The sequence below is a fragment of the Cryptotermes secundus genome, unplaced genomic scaffold (genome assembly GCF_002891405.2).
Source record: "Cryptotermes secundus unplaced genomic scaffold, Csec_1.0 scaffold73, whole genome shotgun sequence".
Taxonomy (NCBI): domain Eukaryota; kingdom Metazoa; phylum Arthropoda; class Insecta; order Blattodea; family Kalotermitidae; genus Cryptotermes; species Cryptotermes secundus.
Genome location: NW_019738871.1, coordinates 2,638,770 through 2,657,474, shown reverse-complemented (window position 1 = coordinate 2,657,474; position 18,705 = coordinate 2,638,770). Strand labels below are relative to the sequence as shown.

At 37.4% G+C, this 18,705-nt stretch overlaps 2 protein-coding genes across 3 annotated transcripts in view; one reads left to right on the top strand and one right to left on the bottom strand.

Annotated features, from left to right (window-relative positions):
• LOC111871069 (putative protein FAM10A4) overlaps positions 1 to 18,705 on the top strand; it is an 81,881-nt gene that overhangs the window by 6,817 nt on the left and 56,359 nt on the right. Inside the window, exon 4 of the mRNA XM_023863843.2 lies at positions 2,864 to 3,108. Within this exon, the coding sequence (XP_023719611.1) occupies positions 2,864 to 3,108 (245 nt within the window). The remainder of the gene's footprint in view (positions 1 to 2,863; positions 3,109 to 18,705) is intronic.
• LOC111871067 (sarcalumenin) overlaps positions 6,732 to 18,705 on the bottom strand; it is a 48,152-nt gene continuing 36,178 nt past the window's right edge. For both annotated transcript variants that reach the window (XM_023863837.2, XM_023863838.2), the window contains exons 5-11: positions 16,888 to 16,940; positions 15,952 to 16,156; positions 15,660 to 15,776; positions 14,617 to 14,789; positions 12,204 to 12,395; positions 9,973 to 10,236; positions 6,732 to 8,469 (exon numbers count right to left, since the gene is read on the bottom strand). In XM_023863837.2, the coding sequence (XP_023719605.1) occupies positions 8,095 to 8,469; positions 9,973 to 10,236; positions 12,204 to 12,395; positions 14,617 to 14,789; positions 15,660 to 15,776; positions 15,952 to 16,156; positions 16,888 to 16,940 (1,379 nt within the window). In that variant the 3' untranslated portion in view covers positions 6,732 to 8,094. The remainder of the gene's footprint in view (positions 8,470 to 9,972; positions 10,237 to 12,203; positions 12,396 to 14,616; positions 14,790 to 15,659; positions 15,777 to 15,951; positions 16,157 to 16,887; positions 16,941 to 18,705) is intronic.

Below are 18,705 nucleotides of genomic sequence, written 5' to 3'. Positions count from 1 at the left end.
ATATTTAAAACATTTCACATTAATTATTATAAAATGAAAGTTATATAATAAAATATGGTTAAAAACTATTCATGTGATATTTCATATTATGAAGTCAGTTGTTGCAATCTTGTTGGTATATTCCCACGGACATAATGGTATATTCAAGACTTGTATACACATAGTAAACTGCTTGGAGGGCCATGGTATAGATGTAGTATTATTTGATATTAATTGTTTGGCCGGTGCCTCATTTTACAATGTATTTTGTCCATTCTGGTGGGAATACAGATTACAAGATACATATAGCTAAAGTTATGTTGACCTTGACCGTTACATTGTTGTGTTACATGTAGCTAAAGTTATGTTGACCTTGACCGTTATGTTGTTGTGTTACGACAGATTCCAATAAAGAATTGTATCTGATGATGGAGATGAAGTAAATCTCCGAAGCACTGATCTTAAACTCAACCTTTGCACAGTCACCCATCTGAGAAGATATTAGTGCTTTCATTACGTCATTGCATTCAGTTAGCATGAAAGCTTACTCTCTTACATTGAACTGGTTTTGTGTGTGTAATGTGTACATGTTGTGTATATGTTTACGTTGTTCTTTGTATGGTAATTTTCATGACTTTTCAATTGTCTATTATTTAGTCAGTCTCTTTGGCTGAGGCAGCTCTAATGCAAATATGCTAACTGAATCTAATTGACTTATGGGATGTTAAGGGTTAAATTTGAAACTTACCATCTGAAGTTACTAGATGTAACATGAATTTTAACTGAAGTTACTCAAGGTCATTCAGTTCTAATAAGAGCCATTATTTTTAGTTAGAAATTTAAGAACACAGTATTAATAAACAGCTGTTATTTTAGTAAATGATGCAATTTTAAATTGATATAGTGATGATGAAGTTGTACGTAGAGCCATTTATTCACTTTCCTGAAAGTGTCAGGTGTAGTCCTCTAACTGGTCTTCACTAAAATGTAAGTATGGGTCTTACAGTCTAGTCGTACACATTTATGTTCCGAAATATGGGAGAACTCTGCTCATTTTTAGGTTACAGCTCAAGGGTTTGATTGTTTATACTTTATTATTATAAGTGCATCTTCCATTTGGTCCAAGTGCCTTTGTGCATTTGTGATCAGCCATAGAGGTGAATGTTTTCCCCTCTCTGCGTTGACACGTTCTGATTCTATATGGCTTTCTATGTTATTGAGAAATATAATGATTAGCATAAAAAGCCCATTGGAATTCTAATGGGAAGTTGTTAAACTTAACTTTGCCAAAAAAGACCAAACCTCAAGAAAAAGGAAAGTTCTGAAAAGATGTCATTAAACTCAGATACTAAACTCGATGGAATGAAGATATGCATTGAATGGTGCTGCCATCAAGAGGAATCAAGTATGACTTTTATTTCTATCATCTGCTCATGTCCATAACTACTTGGTATCATACATAATTAAAAAATGTAGCAACAAAACAGTGAGAGGAGGGACTTTATGTATGTGGATATTACCATTGTCATTTGTAGAAGTCAGCAGATTCAGTTTCTGAGGTACTTTGTTCTCTAAAATACCAAATGATGGACAGAGTCCTAGAACTCAGTAATCCTATGTTATACACCATTATCAGAACTCTGNCTACCGCAGAGTTGTACTGAGTCAGTCAGCGAGTCCTGGACCTATCGTCGAGTTAGCCAGCAACTAGTCAGTTGTATTGTGGCATTTTTCAGTGTACTATTTGTGATACTGCAGATAGCAGTGATCGTCAGATTGTAATTTGGGTGATTGTGAGAGCGGATGTGAAATAAAATTCGCTACATCGAATACGTCGAGAATTTATTTGTCGCGATATAAGCGCGATACGCGACAATATGTTACTTTTATTTATTGTTTCCTAGAATTTAGTCAAAAATTCTTCCCCTTCTTCTTTGCTCTAAACTCCATTTTGTTCTTGGCATATCCGCTGCCAGCTCTTGATATCTGAAGCTGTTCATGGTTATCATAAGCAAAAACTGAAACTAGCTTGAAAATAAAAGTGAAGAAAGGCATATATTCCAAATTACACTTATCATAGAGAGGACTAACATGAAACCCTTAATGGTATATAGTGTTATTGAAGAGCACATAGAAATTAATTTTGTATCTAGGATATGAAGTTTTCATAACAGTGGTTACAAAGAGTTCATTCCAATGGGATTTAGCACAGTGTAATCCATTGAGGAGAATATTTGGACCGAAGAGAGATGAAGTGACAGGAGGTTGGAGAAAACTGCATAATGAGGAGCTTCATAACTTGTACTCTTCTCCAAGTATAATTAGAATGATCAAGTTAAGGAGGATGAGGTGGGCAGGTTATGTAGCATGAATAAGGGAGACGAGGAATGCATATAGGTTATTGGTGGGAAAGCCAGAAGGAAAGAGACCACAGGGAAGACCAAGGTGTAGGTGGGTGGACAATATTAGAATGGATCTTAGAGAGACAGGATGGGATGGTATGGATTGGATAGATCTGGCTCAGGATAGGTACCAGTGGACGGCTCTTGTGAACACCGTAATGAACCTTCAGGTTCCATAAAATGCTGGGAAATCCTTGAGTAGCTGCAGAATTGGCGGCTCCTCAAGAAGGGCTCAGCTCCATGAGTAAGTAAGTAAATCCATTGAAAGTCAATTACATTTTGGAGGAACATGTAGTCCCCATATTAAACGTTAAAGAGTAAGCCAAACAAGAAAGTGCATGAAGCAGGTGGCAAGCAAAGGTGACATGTACCTGCTACACACCATTTGTCTTTCAGCAGATCACATGGCATTATATCCCAGAAGATGGAGCTCTTTATAATTCTGTACAAACGAAAATAATTGTATTATTGTATTTTTACAGGCTCTGCTTTGCTCTATGCTAAACGGGGACAGTGCTTTTTAAAATTAAATAAACCAAATGCTTGCATTCGTGATTGTTCGCGAGCACTTGAGATCAACCCAGACAATGCAGCTGCATACAAGTTCCGTGGGCGAGCCCATCGTCTGCTGGGTCAGTGGGAGGAAGCAGTACAAGACCTGAGAAATGCTTGCAAAATTGACTTTGATGAGCAAGCTGATGAATGGCTGAGAGAAGTGACACCAAATGTAAGTACTGAAATCTTTTTTCTTTCTTTCTGTGTCTGAGAAATTCCAAATAATATCGGTCAACTCTAAAATTAGTAGACATGTGGGATACGGGTTTGTCAGCTTAAGGAATTTTTCCAATTTTATGGTTTTTGGTGCTTAATTTAATTTGTTTGAAATATGGTTCCAGCTTGCAAAGAAAGAATGAATAGTAATGGAGAATTGTTTGGAAATTCAGAGTACCTTATTATTCTTCTGTTTGAAAGGGCAGCAGAAAGTTTGTGAATGTGTTGTTTTATGAAAATTTTGAATAATATCCCCCCCACCACCAATAAGTGCATTATCCTACCTAAAATGTCTGTATGCCACTCGTGGAATCTATGCTTCAGGACCTTTCCAACACAATTTTGATTATCGCAATCCTCTTCTTATTTAGACAGATAACATTGGAACCAACATTGATTTGAGGTTTTCCCTGACTTCAGTTCCAACTATACCATGGCAGTAAACTCAGTGTTAAGTCTGCTCCTTTTTAAGATTTTATTAAGTTTAATGTGAACATCAGCTGCTTCCCAGAGAAATCTTAAATGGGGTTTTGCTATGTGTAATTTTCAAGAAGTTTTGTACTTGATCTTGATGTCATGTTGTACAAGCCCCCAAGGTGGCCCTATTGGTTTCTCAGCTTCAAAAATTTGGGCTTACATTGGTGTCAGTATGCAAACAATTCTCAAAATTCCTAAAGAAATTTTTAAACATGCTGGCCTCTGTCATATTACAGTGATTTGTCATGGATTGAGCCACAGATATTGCTGTATGAGTTGAATTCGCCCACTGTAAGGTTAAGATTATCTTTGACACATTTTGATGAAACTTTATTTCTCAAAAAATTTTTTTTGTACTAATGTATTATATATGCTGATTACATTTGCTTTAACTTATATTAACCATTGAAGCTTATATCCTGAGTGTATGCTTATGGAAGTAAGACAAGTCCAGTGACATCCTCTGTATGTGGCCAGCAGTAGCAGGCATTGGAAGTAATTGTCATAACTACTTGTAAAAGTTGACCTTGAAACCTTTTGAATTCACTAGGTTTTTTTCCTTGCCTGAGATTTGCCTACTGACAGCTGTAACTTAAATAATAGCTCATGTTGAGTAACATTAGTTAACATTTTTATTAGATTTAATAACCATAGGTCATGACATAGAGATTGGTAACAGGTCCTTTGAAAATGTGGCACAGTTCATATATTTGGGAACAGCAGTGACAAACCAAAATTTGATTCAGGAGGAAATTAAGCGGAGACTGAATTCGGGTCAGGCTTGTTACTGTTCAATCCAGAACCCTTTGTCTGCTGTCTGAAAACATAAATTAGAAAAAAGAGAACTATAATTTTGCCTGTGGTTCTCTATGGATGTGAAAATTTGTCTCTGACATTAAAGAAGGAACATAGACTGAAGGTATTTGAGAACAGGTAGCTGAGGAGAATATTTGGACCGAAGAGAGATGAAGTGACAGGAGGTTGGAGAAAACTGCATAATAAGCTCCATAACTTGTACTCATTGCCAGTTGTAATTAGAACGATCAAGTCAAGGTGGATGAGATGGACAAGGCATGTAGCACGAATGGGGCAAAAGCAGAATGCATATAGGATATAGGTGGGAAAGCCATAAGGAAAGGGACCCCTTCGAAGACCAAGACATAGGTGGGTGGATAATATTAAAATGGATCTCAGTGAGATGGGATGTAGTGGTATGGACTGGATTGATCTGGCTCGGGATAGGGACCAGTGGAAGACTCTTGTGAACATGGTAGTGAATCTTCATGTTGCTTAAAATGCTTGGAAATTCTTGAGTAACTGCATGAATGGTGGCTTCTCAAGAAGGGCTCAGGTCCATGAAGTTAGTTAATAACCATACATAAAATCGTACACTGCCGTACACTGCATCAGTGATAAGTTGGAGGTTCAGGTACATTTATTTCCATAAGATCTAGTTTTCCTTGGATGATTCTGTTTAAAACTTGGAATAGCTGTGAATGTGGCCGTAATTTATGTTAGGTACTATCCCAACATATTCAACTACCAACCACTTACCTCACCACATCAAAGTCAGATGTTGGATTCAAAGTAATGGGACCTAATACTTTGTGTAGTCTATGAGATTCGTGATCAGAGTTTCTGGCTGCAGATCCAGAGGTCCCAGGTTCGATTCCCGGTGCTGCCAGATTTTTTGAGAAGTAGTGGTTCTGTAACAGGGTTCACTCAACCTCGTGAGGATAATTGAGGACCTACTTGAATGGAAAGTAGCTGCCCCAGTCTAGAAAACAGAGGTTAACAGCCATGGGAATCCATTGTGCTGTCCACGCGACATCCTCTATCCACAAAAGTTGGCACTAACTTTACTGACAAGCTGCGTTCAGTTGGTCGGTATAGTTCGCTTGTGGACTAAAAGCCACAGAGTTGTCAGAGTTAATGGTACTTACAATATTAAAAAAGTTAAAAAGGTTAAGTTGGCCCTGTGCTTAATTAAGTTCCATGCCATAAGACGTATGGAGGAGTGAAGTATAGCTTCAGCATTTTTGACCTCAGCACTAGAGGGAGGCACCCATTGTATAGGGTATACTTTGCCTGTTAGTTATACTTTGAAGTGTGTTGAAATGTAGCAACTAGCATTTTCAGTTATGATTACTTCAGATATTATTAAAACAAGCCTAAAGAACTGAGTAAACAGAATGGAGAATGAAATCTTCAAGCACAGTATGGATGTGTTGGAATTGAAGGATTTAAAAATTTAATGTATAGATTTATAAAGTAGAAAAGCTACAGCTGCAGCTTGAAGCCTCACAGCTTGGGAGGCTTCAAAATACCGAGAAAGAAATCATCCGTAAGACAAACAGAATGTTCTCATTGAAGGATAACAGGTGGCTCTCTGTGTCTTGTCAGATTTGAATAATGGAAACATCACACATAGACAGCTGTAACAGTTGGAAACAAACTGGGAAGCAGCCTCATTCCTTTCAGGCACATCTGCTTGATTGTTGCCAAGTAAATAGCTTTTGCATAATTGTACAGTTCAGCATATATGTGCTTACACTTTGTTATCTGTTAAAGAGAAATTACAGGGCGTCATCTTTATTATGGCTTAAGGTGGTGTGAAGTTGCAAGCAGGCCCTGTATAAAGTTGTAGGAAGATGAACAGTTTCTTCATACAATTTTGCATATGCCCCATTTAGTGAAATTCTTGATTTGGTCTAAGAAACGCTATTTCTGCATAGAACTGCTGAACAGGAATCTTACGCTAGTAATGCAGGTGCTTTGAATTGAACTTTTGATAAAAGGTACAAGGTAAAGTTGTCCCTTTGCTTAATTAATTGAGCACAACACCATGACAGTATATAGCTCCACCATTCTTGACTTCAGCATTAGATTGAGGTGAGTGGTCAGGTTCACACACTGGCTGCTTCACGTCTGGGGCAACAGCCCTGGCATGCATTGGATAGGAGGCTGGTTGAGCCCCAGAGCCAGTCAGGATGCTGCAGAAAAACCCCGGCCATCCATTTTGTAGCCTGTTGCTATACCGACTGAGCTGTCCCAGATTGCAAGCTTTTGGTAATGACCATGACTGGGTATCAAGTACACAGATGAAGACAGACACATTTCCATTTATTTAAACAAACACGTCCATTCTTATGGATAAAATTTACACAGATCCATTTGCCAGTGTTTCACATGGCATGAGTAATGAAACAATCTAATATTTACCTCATTGGAATTAGCTTCAACAGGCAAAGGAATATGTATTTGATGCAATATACTCTATCTGTAACTGCATTCTTCTACAACTAGTCTGTTTTATTGACTTAAAAATACAGTATTCTAATTGTTTTGCTTCATAATTAGCGGGGATTAAAAATCATTTGAGTTTATAAAGAGCTTGGACATACATAAATTGACTGTGGTCATTCTCCTTTGGAAAACGCAGCCAGTTGTGCCCGTTGCTCACCATCAGAACTTTGCTTGGCACTTAAATGTGCATCATTTCAATTTCTCAATTTTCTGTTTCAGTGTGGGAAACAGTGCAGTTTCAGTGCAAAGTATGTGCATCTTCTAGCTAATGATGCTTTTTGGAACACTTAAAAGTTTGATGGTGAACAACCCACTCAGAAATTTGAGTGGTGCATGCATGAACCAAGCACAAGTTAGATCAGTTTAGCACCACATTTATGCCAACTTTGATCACTTCACTGGAAGGTAATTTGTTGTATCCCTTTTCATCTGTTCTCCTCCTCGTTTTTTTTTCTGGTTGGCGATCTTGTGAAACACTTACAGAGGCTGTGGAAGCTTGATTAGCTCAGTCACATTAGGCTACTGGTCACATGTAGATACTTAAAGCTTTCTTCATTCAATGACTTGAGTATTAATTGCAAATATAAGCGTACTTTCTAACAGAATGTTAGACATACAAGCGTTACATCAGTTTGGATATTTTGAAGTTGAAATGTATGAACACAATCACATTATCACACTGGTTTCCTAACATGGTACTCACTCGGACTTTGTGAATGAACGTGTTGTTCTTGGTAAGATTTCCTGACATAGAATGTACACCTATTTTTGCAGTCTTGTGCCACGATTCTTACCTCGTTTCTCCTCTCAGTTAGGGTTCAATCCTTGAAATTGCATTGTTCATTTTAGTTGTAATATTTGTTATCAGATATGTTTTGAATTTCTAAAGCTTTTGGAGGCAACATATTGAACCCTTCTTGTTTTTCTAATATTGGTATACATGGGCTGTGGAAGTAGATTATACTAATGTGATTGTTTTTGCTAATGTGGTATGTATCCAAATGGTTTTATAGAGCATAGAGATTTTTCATAGCCAATGTTTGATCCAACTACTTCAAGCCCGATCTTTCATCAGAATAACACCTACAGTGTTACAGTGTTTCACTTCCATATTTTGAGAGGGTTACAGGATGTGAGTGTTTGTGAATACTCTCTTGACTCAACTTTTTGGTTGAATACCAGCCAGTGCAGCTTCAACTGATTTTTTATATTTCCCCACAAGTTCTGGCAAGTCATAAGCTATAGCAATATCTAGTCGGTTGATGGGGCATCCCCTGAAGTAGGTGCATGTTGATGAAAGTAGTTGGAAATCATATAGGGGATTCAGTCTGAAAAAGTCCTTGTAGACATCTGGATCAGGTAGATCGTAACGTGAGATGTTGGTCAGTGTGCTCAGACCTTCATAAATGTGATAGTCCTGAGGATGCTCAATGATGTCATCACTAATCTTCTTCTTGTTAGCAAAGAAGGACTTGTGGTTGTAGTAGGTTGTTAGATAGCAGTCGACCATTTTTGCATGATTGCGAACCCGGACCTTAAAAATTGTAAATATGAAGTTTTAGATTCCAAAATATCTAAACGAAAATGTTCACAAACTTTTAAAACATATATAACTTTTATAACAGAAAAAAAAATAAAATATAGACTTCAGGATGACCAGGGAATCAGAATACATATTGATGTTCATTCTTAGGTGAGTTTGCAACTCTATGGAGCACCTGTTAAGTTTGTTGTGTCTGTCCATATGCACCAGACACCTTGAGAACTCTATAATGAATATTCTTGACAGTTTATGTTAGGGTTCTAATAAATTTGTCAGCAGATCCCAGTTTGGGACAAGCCAGGCATCTGCCTTCCACCTGGAATTTTGGAAGTAAATCAAAATTGTGAGGGGGGGGGGAAGAAACACTGGAAATATATTAAACATTAGTTCTATAACTTGAAAACATTTTGTAAAAAGTTATTCTTCTCTCCTGGATACTACAGGGCAGTGAGTAAAAACAGCCTTAAATGGCTTAAATGTAAGTTTGTAAGTAACCCCTCCCCCCAAAGAAGACATCTGGTGGCATCCATACTAAGTGACAAACTCTGTGATGCAGGATCTGCCCTGAGCAGTTGGTTGTTATTCAGCTGTTCAGGAAGATGTTATTTACAAAGTGCAGATGTCAATCACTTCCACCATGAGAGTTCACCATTGAACCAGTCAATCGAGTTTGCGATCTCACAGCCTGTCCTTTCAATCCATTTTGATGTTACAGGCAATTGCACACTTTTGCAGAAAGTGCAATGATCAGAACTGGATTGGAAGGCTGATGGAATTCTCTTTCAGATGTAATGCTTGAGCTCTGTTATTTTCTTCTATATTGATTAAATATATCTGAAATCCCTTTTGTTGAGTTGTTTCTGCTTACATGTCAGTACACTAGTTTATAATAAAGGTAAATTTATTCCTGTCCTTAAGTAATGAATCAACACACCATGAGGACATATTAGAGAATGAATGGAGCCAAATAGTCAGCTTCACACCTCTGCCACTTTTTTTTTTCCTTGGCACTACAGCCCCAGTGGGCCTAGGCCTACCTCCATGAACTTCTCCATTCACTTCGGTTTTTCTAGATCTTACACATTCAGTAGGACTCATTGGGCGGGTAATCAGCTTGTCGCAAGGCCTCTACCTGTACACAAAGACAGAAAAACGCACACACACAAACTAAACATCCATGCCCTGAGTGGGATTCGAACCCATGATCCTGGTTTCCAAGCAAGCGAAGACAGTACATGCCCCTCTGCCACTTTACCCCCAAGGAAATAGCTCCTGGTATCGCAGTACAGCAGGCTGGTTGAACCCCAGATGGTGTGAAGAAGGGACAAATCTCTTGCCTCTGCTGGGAATCAAACCTGAATTCCACAGTTGCCCAGCATGTAGCCTATTTGCCATACTGACTGAATTGTCATAGTGCTGATTTGTGTACTATTCTTCATATGGGTGGCGTTATTTCACTTACTGTCAGGTATGCTTAAGTAAACGTATACTCACAGCAAATCGGCGTGCGCTGGCGATCTTGTTCTCGACCCGCTTGTCAATGGCATCCCTCAGATCCCTTAAGAAGGCTCTCTCCTGAGCGTGTAGTAGACGTGTGGGAGCCCCAGACTCATATGGCAGTGACCAGAGCGATGTCGAATACATAACTGGAGGCTCAGAACTTGACATGAGAGGACTGATGTTCCATATCAGTGTGCCTTGCACTCTCATCAGCTCCTCAGGGCGTACTTGATCAGCTTTGTTGAGAATTATGCGCGTCTGTAAATATGTCAGTTTGCATGACGCTGAGGCATGGATGAGGCAAAATAAGACGGGTGGAGAATGTTGTGTTCCACTTTCTGCTTTAATCCCATAACTCTGTGGCCTGTAGTGCACAAGTGCAATGGATTCCAACGACCATTAATCTCGGTTTTCTAGACTGGAGCCGCTATATCCTTGAAATAGCTTCTCAATTATCCTCATGAGGCTGAGTGGACCCCGTTCCAGACCCAATACTACTCAGAAAATCTGGTAGCTCCGGGAATCGAACCCAGGACCTCTGGATCTGGCACTCTTACCACTAGACCACAGAGGCAGTCATGCTTTCATAAATTTTTCACACATGCATATAGATTGCTGTACAGGCTCATTGTGCCTGTGTACCTGTATCTTTGCGTATGTCTGTAGGCAGCCCTACTGTTCATATTTTCAGTTGTCTGAATGACTGTCGCATGTTTTATCTCTTAGATTTTGATGACATTTTATATGATGAATCTTTTTAAACTAAGCAGCATTGTATGAGCTTGTACTTTGATCCAGACAGAGCAGGCAATTTACTTGACCTAAATTTATCTTCTTAAAAGTATGTTAAATCAACAAGAAATATTGTTGTGCATAATATTGTATAGTCCACAGAAAGTCAACTGACATTTTGGAGGAACATATCACTTAGATCTCAAGGGTCAAAGAATAAGCCAAGTAAGACACCAGCATGAAGCAGGTAGCAAGCCGAATGACATATTCCTCTTAAATGTAGGTTGATATTCAGCAGACTGTATTATGTCTTTGCAACCACTGTTCTGAGAACCTCAAATCCTACAACATACTTTGCAGTTCATTAACCTTAATTGTTTATAAATGGCATTTCAGCAAACCAAAATATATTGGGTAAAAGAAACAAAATTCATATTTCAACAGCAGTGCACAATATTAAATCACAACGAAACTTGCTGAACAGTTTATGGGATATGTGAAAAAATGCATTTATGACCTGATGCAAATACCGTATTTACGCATGTATAGGCCGCACATTTTTTGCCAGAAATTCAAGAGGAAAACTGGGGTGCGGCTTATATTCGAAATATTCGAAATCACACTTCATTTAAAAATATATATTCATAATTAGTAATACAGGGTGTTCTACTCCTGAAATAATATTCCAAGAAAATTATTTTTTCTATAATTTCTGTCTGAAAATTGTGCTGCGGCCTATACACGCACGCGGCCTATACATGCGTAAATACGGTACGCTTTGTAATTCGTCAGGTTGCGTGAAAAACAAAATGACCTACTAACCTTATGCAAATGCTTGTTGTATTGAATGTGGTTTAGAATATTCTTTAAGAAGTTAATTTATAATGTAGAAAGTACAGTTGAGTAAAATAGGTTTTTTAACCTGTTAGTATGGCTGAAAATGAACATCGCTGGCTAACATTATGCAAAGATCTCCCATATTGAATTTAACAAAAATTTAAGTAACAGTATGATGTTCATGAGAAGTACATCCATGATCTGTACAGTAGCCTTTTTTGTCAGTTGATGTGGCTGAAAACTGTGATTGCCTGACTACTTTACTGAAATTTTCCAATGTAGATTTTAAAAGAATCTGATGGTTTAGGAACTGATTCAACATCAGACAGTCATGACCTTTACATAAATGTTGCTTCTTTGTTCTTCGTGAAGAATGTGGTAAAAGTGTAAAGTAAAGGTAAGGTAAAGTTGTCCCTGTGCTTAACTAATTAAGCACTGTGCCATAGTGTGGAGAAAAGAAAAGTCGTACCCCTTCCAGGACTCGAACTCCCACTCCTCAGCCATCCAGCCCATAGCCAGTCACTAAATGAGTATGCTATCCCGGCTTGTGGTAAAAGTATTGCAAGAAAAATAATGTCTTACTAGTGATCATTCTGTACGAATTTGACTGTGTTTATGTCCAAGTAGTGAATTGTAAATGTAGTTCAGCAACAAACCTGGTACTCCCTTCCCTTCAGCTGGTCTAGTATTGCCTCTGTCTCCGGTCCAACGTCCAGCTTGGATGGGTCGTACACCAGGAATATGATATCAGCTCGGTCAATGAACCATTGGCAGGCATCATTGAATGGAAATAGTCGTTCTACTTGCTTACGAATTTCCAGAATTCCAGGAATCTCCACAATATTTACCTTATTGGAATTGTGAGAAACAGACGTTACAATGTAACAGAATGTTACAATATTAACATTTTTTTAAATATCTATGTTTGAAAACTGATCATCTGAAATGTAGGTTTGGAAACCAAATCTGTATAAAAATACTTATAGTGTATTTCTGGTGCAAAACATTTAATTTAAAAATGGAACTGAGCAAGTTGGCTGAAGTGGTAATGCTTCTGATACGTATTCAGTTGGTGTCTGGTTCAAATCTTGGTTGGGACACAAACTCTTCCCATTGAGATTTTTCATGTTTTTCCTCAATCCTTCCAGGCAAATGCTGGGATGGATAATAAATCAAATTATGCCATGACCACTTCCTTCAGTAGTTTGCTATTCATTTTCATTGGTGATCTTCGATTTCAGTGTAATGTAGCATCGCATATTGGCAGCGTCTATATGATATAAAACGGCTCGCTATGTTTGCACTGCTTGCTAGTTGCAGTGGGAATGATAATGGAGTCACAACTTGACAGCTGTATTGTGAGAGCTGCTTACAGATGAAACAAAACAAATTACTACAGAGAACATACATGAATGCAGCTCAGGAGTGGTGTTTGCATCAGTAGGCATAAAGATTAAATTGTAATCTGGCAATGGTCAGTACTGTTTCTGGATTTATCATCTGGTCTCACCACTGTATAAAAATGAGAAAAACAAGCCAGGATATGGACAACCTTATATTTCTGATTCTGCTGAAGCAACAACAAAAGATGCTTGAGAAATGATCAAATCAAAGGGGTAAGGCCAAAGTAATGCAGTGGTTGAACAAGATGCTGCAGCAGGTTAACCCATTTGCAGAGTCATATAAATGAATGCATGACATGAAATATATATGAATAAATAAATTGAACACATTTATGTTTAATTAAGAACCTTTGAAATTTGCTGAGTGCAGCTAGTTGTTAAATCAAAGATTAATAAATGCGTTTAAAATGCAGCTATACGGTTATCTGAAGAATTGTGCCGTCAGACACTCAGTGGCTTTATACATACAACGTTATGGAGAGAGAATAAGTCAGAGAAGCTTTTAAAATGTGTTTAGAAAAATGTACAACTGTGGAATGCTTTGGCTCCTTCAGGTTGTAAGATATACACTGCAGTCGATGTGTGTTAACTGGGAGCCGTAGCAGTCTGTCAACAGGTTCGTTTGTACACATATATTGCTCAGTGATGCTGTGGTAGCCTGAGAGGCGTGATGAAGGAAAGAGAACTTGAATGGAGATTGGCTGAACTCTACATTTCAAACTGATTTAGTCAGTGAAATGAGGTGTTATAATGCCACAATTTTATATGGGACATCATGTGTTTATTTGCGTACACTCGTGGATATATACTGCGGTGTTTCCCAATTTAATTTAATCAGGGTTCCCTTTCATACTCAAGAAACTTTTTGGAACCCAAATAAAATTCTTATATATGAACCAAAAACTAGTCCGTAAGTAAATTAGGATAATAATAAATATATATGTTAAACAAGGATATGAGATCAACATATTATTCAATTGCACATGCTTTGAAATATATATCACATTTCATATATATGAAAAATGAAGCTTAAAAACTAATGTTTTCAGCATAAAGAGTGATTTTTTTTCCTTCATAAAATCTCTTTATGTTTGAATTGATATTAAAAAGTTTGAGTCCAGCTTGGTACAAGTATGTACTGGAGAAGAGCATCGGCCGAGTACTGCATGTCTTGATAAAGATTTTTCCTCTGATGCAAAAAGAGCTTTGTTTTTTTTTTAATTTATGAATTTGAAAGTGATATTTCTTAATCTAAAGATGCTCCAAAATGAAAATTATTTTAAATGTAGTAGTTAACAGAAATATAGTATTTAAATTATATATGCTTGAATTTTAATGGAATTTTTGTGCAAATGATGCTAGAAATACCACAGTAGCTAGTCATTATCATACCATTGATGCAAGAGCAAGGTTTCTTACCATTCTAACATTTCTTTGATGGGACTGAGGAAAATCATGAAGATTTCACTCATGATTGACAGTTGGTGACCAACTGAATGCAAGTCTGATTTCCTGTTAATTTTACCTTATTATACATTGTTAATTGAGGTGTCCTGGTTTCTGAGTTGACTTCTTCAAGTCAAATAATTTTACCATTTTATGTTGCATAATTAAGCAAGTGATGCCTTGTTTTGTTGTACTTTTCAAAGATTATTAGACATATTACCTTTTCAAGCAGTGGGTTTGGTAGTCTAAGACCTCTCAGTCTGTCCAGCATTCCTTGACCAAACTTCTGTAGTCCTGAAAAAGTCCAGTCAGCAGCTAGTTGGGTCCCGTCCAGTACCTCTACTTGGTCTCCCCACATCAGGATGTTGAAGTAGGCAGGAGATGGTTCAGCACCTTCACAAATGCCAGAGTTCTTGTTTTGTGCAGGCATAACTCTTTCGTAGTTTTGAGTGAGTTATTAGTTCAAAGACTGGTTAATACAGGGAGGGAGGCTCTTATGTCAGTCTTGATTGAACATTGTTTGTACATGTTGGGCTTCCTCTGGTTGTTTTTCTTTGTTTTTAAATGTTATGTTGGGAAACAAACATTTCATTATCTAAGACTATGTAGTTTGGTGTATTCCTGATTATCCGTGTTAATGAAAATGTAAAGAGTTATGAATAATTGAAAAGTACAGATAGTTCAAGTTTCTGCCATGATAGGCCATGGTGATTTTTTAATATTGAAACTTAGAAATACATGCATAGCATCCAGTTTGTTTATTTATTTCAAGAGCCATAACTATAGTGGACACAAAATGTTTCATATTCATATCCTGTGTAAATAATGGATACGTGTACTGTCCAGCATGGTGTATACCACCTTTGAGATCCTAAACTAGGTTTTATTGTGTTTGTGTATGAGCATGCTGTCATGTGTTTACCATATGCTGTGCACACTGACAGCCTTGTTACCTGTTTGAAAACGTTTTCTGTAAATGAAGGAATATGACATTTCAACATTTCATTAGCAATACGGCATATTATAATAATGCTGTGTTGTCCTAGTGCCTCTTGAGTCAAATTTGTATTTGGGACACTCTAAACCTCTCCTTGCAACAGGGTATTTTCCCCCACAAGTGTTTAATAGAGTTACTTTCAAGATGGGGGGGTACTTTTGTTTTACAGATAGAAACAGGATTGGAAATTTAATGTTCATTGTGGTGTGTGAAAATGGTCTTTATAAAAGGTAATCATTATTTATATCAACTATAATGCATCTCACCTGTGCGTAGCGCTGTTGATGTGTATTCATTGTCGAGCAGGTAGTTGATTATCGTAGACTTACCACCACTCCAGGGACCCATGAAGAGGATAAGTGGTTTTGAAAATATTTCAGGATCTTAAAAAAATGAAACAGACAGACAGTTGTGTTCTCACCTTTTAAATATCAAAGCATAGCCATGCTCCACATGTATTTTTAATAAAATAATAATAATTCTTAATTCAGGAGTATATAATGTTTCATTCATGTAGTTGAGTAATATAATGCTTTTAAACATCTGACATTAACATACCTCCAAAATGTCTGTTGCTTAGTTCTCGGTATTTGTAGAGCATCTCTAAAGGCTTGATAGCATTGTCATACAGTCTCTTGAGTTCTTTGAGTGTTATATCCGCAGTTTTCGACAAAATCAGTTCTTTCTCAAGTGACTCTGAATCAAGTCGCAGTATCTGGGCAACATGGTCCCGCGGCCGGAGATTTTCTGGAATTTCCACCTCCTGAAGTATCATTACCAGAAATATTGAACAGCTCTGAACAGTAATAGTGCCAGTTATTTATTGTAAGATTTTAAGTAACTGTTTTCTGAAATATAACTTCTTTGTAATGTGTCTGATACTAATACTTCTACACATTCTTTTCTTGTTTTATATATATGAAAGAGTCATGCTTTATATTAAATTTCAAAATTTGATTTAATTTTACTGAGAATTTGAAAAAAATAGGCTTGTCTTTTTCATTCTTTCACTGGGTTAATTTAGCACAGTGACATAAATTTTGATGCCTGAAAATACAGACTATGAACTTTACTTTCTTAGCCTTTTGCAGTAGTTTTAAGAGTATGAAAAATCTAAAAGTAAAAGTCATCAGTGGCACCACATACCCGATCGTGTATGTCAAGTGCTGTACAGGCATTACCTCTGTAGCAGAACATTTTATTTTGGGCTGTAACTAATGAGCTTTCCAACATTATGAGCCAAGAGATAGTACGTTTTCAGTATGTGTCTTCCATTTTTACTGCGTAGTTATGCTACAGTATTTTACAAAACTTAGCATAAGGTGAAAATATCCATTTTGATTCATAATGGTCTGCTTTCTGCTTTAAGGCTGTAGTTTAATTTTTCTTGTGCTTTATTAATGGAACAGATAATTAAAAATTGGTGTGTCTCTTGCCTTGTCTTGTACGTAACTTCAGCACACTGCAGATATATTTGTATTTTTTGCAACTCACCAGAGTTAGTTCCTCTTCTTCGGGTATTGAGTCTGCAGGAGCAGGTGCTTCACCTATGGATGTATAAAGCAGTTTTATTTAGCTACAGAAACTGACGGAAGTTTGTTTAATGGTGCTGTCAATAACTTAGACTTCATAGCGTTAATTGATTTGGTGATACTGAATAATGAGTTAGACAAGTTTGGAAGGAAGCAGTTGTGGACTAGTTGAAAGTACTGATACAGTTGAGCAAAACTATGAAAACCTTGTGACATTTTGTGTCTCGGTTGAGATTCAAACTGGGCATCCCCCATGTACAAGTCAGATATTACTGCTTGAGGCAAGGTGCTTAGTAATAGAAGTTTAACATTAGCTTCATATTGTATATGATTTGATTGAATTGACAGTTGGGTAACCTGACATAGACAAGCCAGACTGAGTGCACATTTTCTGTTCACTTCCTTGTGGGTCAGAAGGTTTTGTTATTTTAGTTAATTACTGCTATTTGGAAATTTGTTCTCATGCTGTTGAGTATTAACTTTATGGTCTTCTTGGATGTGACACAGTAGAGACTGCTAGATAGGCATTAATTGTTCAGCAGAAGGTACTGTTTCCACCTATCCTGAAGATGCAGGCTGTGTATTGCTCTGAAACATTTATACCTGTCTGTTAAACTATACAGCGTTACATCCCAGATGACTGCTGATGTCATTGTCATCATTATCGTTGATGTCATCATTTTAGACACAGTCTGTCAAATTTAAAACTGGAATGTTTGTTATTCCATTTGTACAACATTTATAGGATTTTGTGTTCTGTGCATACAGTTAAGCGGATTTGTTCTGTGTGTATACTTACTTACCGTATTTACGCATGTATAGGCCGCGTGCGTGTATAGGCCGCAGCACAATTTTCAGACAGAAATTATAGAAAAAATAATTTTCTTGGAATATTATTTCAGGAGTATTACACCCTGTATTACTAATTATGAATATAATTTTTTTAAATGAAGTGTGATTTCGAATATTTCGAATATAAGCCGCACCCCAGTTTTCCTCTTGAATTTTTGGCAAAAAATGTGCGGCCTATACATGCGTAAATACGGTACTTACTAATGGAGCTGAGCCCTTCTTGAGGAGCCGCCAATTCTGCAGCTACTCAAGAATTTCCCAGCATTTTATGGAACCCGAAGGTTCACTACTGTGTTCACAAGAGCCCTCCACTGGTCCCTATCCTGAGCCAGATTTATCCAAGCCATACCATCCCATCCTATCTCTCTAAAATCCATTCGAATATTGTCCACCCACCTATGCCTTGGTCTTCTCTGTGGTCTCTTTCCTTCTGGCTTTCCCACCAATATCCTATATGCATTCCTCGTCTCCCCCATTCGTGCTACATGACCTGCCCACCTCATCCTCCTTGACTTGATCGCTCTAATTATACTTGAAGAGTACAAGTTATGAAGCTCCTCATTATGCAGTTTTCTCCAACCTCCTGTGATTTCAACTCTCTTCGGTCCAAATATTCTCCTCAACGCCCTGTTCGCAAACACCCTCAGTCTATGTTCCTCCCTTAATGTCAGAGACCAAGTTTCACACCCATACAGAACCACAGGCAAAATTATAGTGTGTGTGTTCTGTGTGTATACACATACGTTAAATAAGTGTTACATGCATGGTGTAGAAAATATAAGTTTACTGTCTTTGGCGTGTGATTATTTTTTAAATGTCTTATACATTGCTATGGATCTGCATTTTTTTGTAGTTTAAATTTGATTTAATTTTTGTCATATTTTTACTCAGTCTGAACAATTTTATTAAAGTCGGACTGTACACTGTT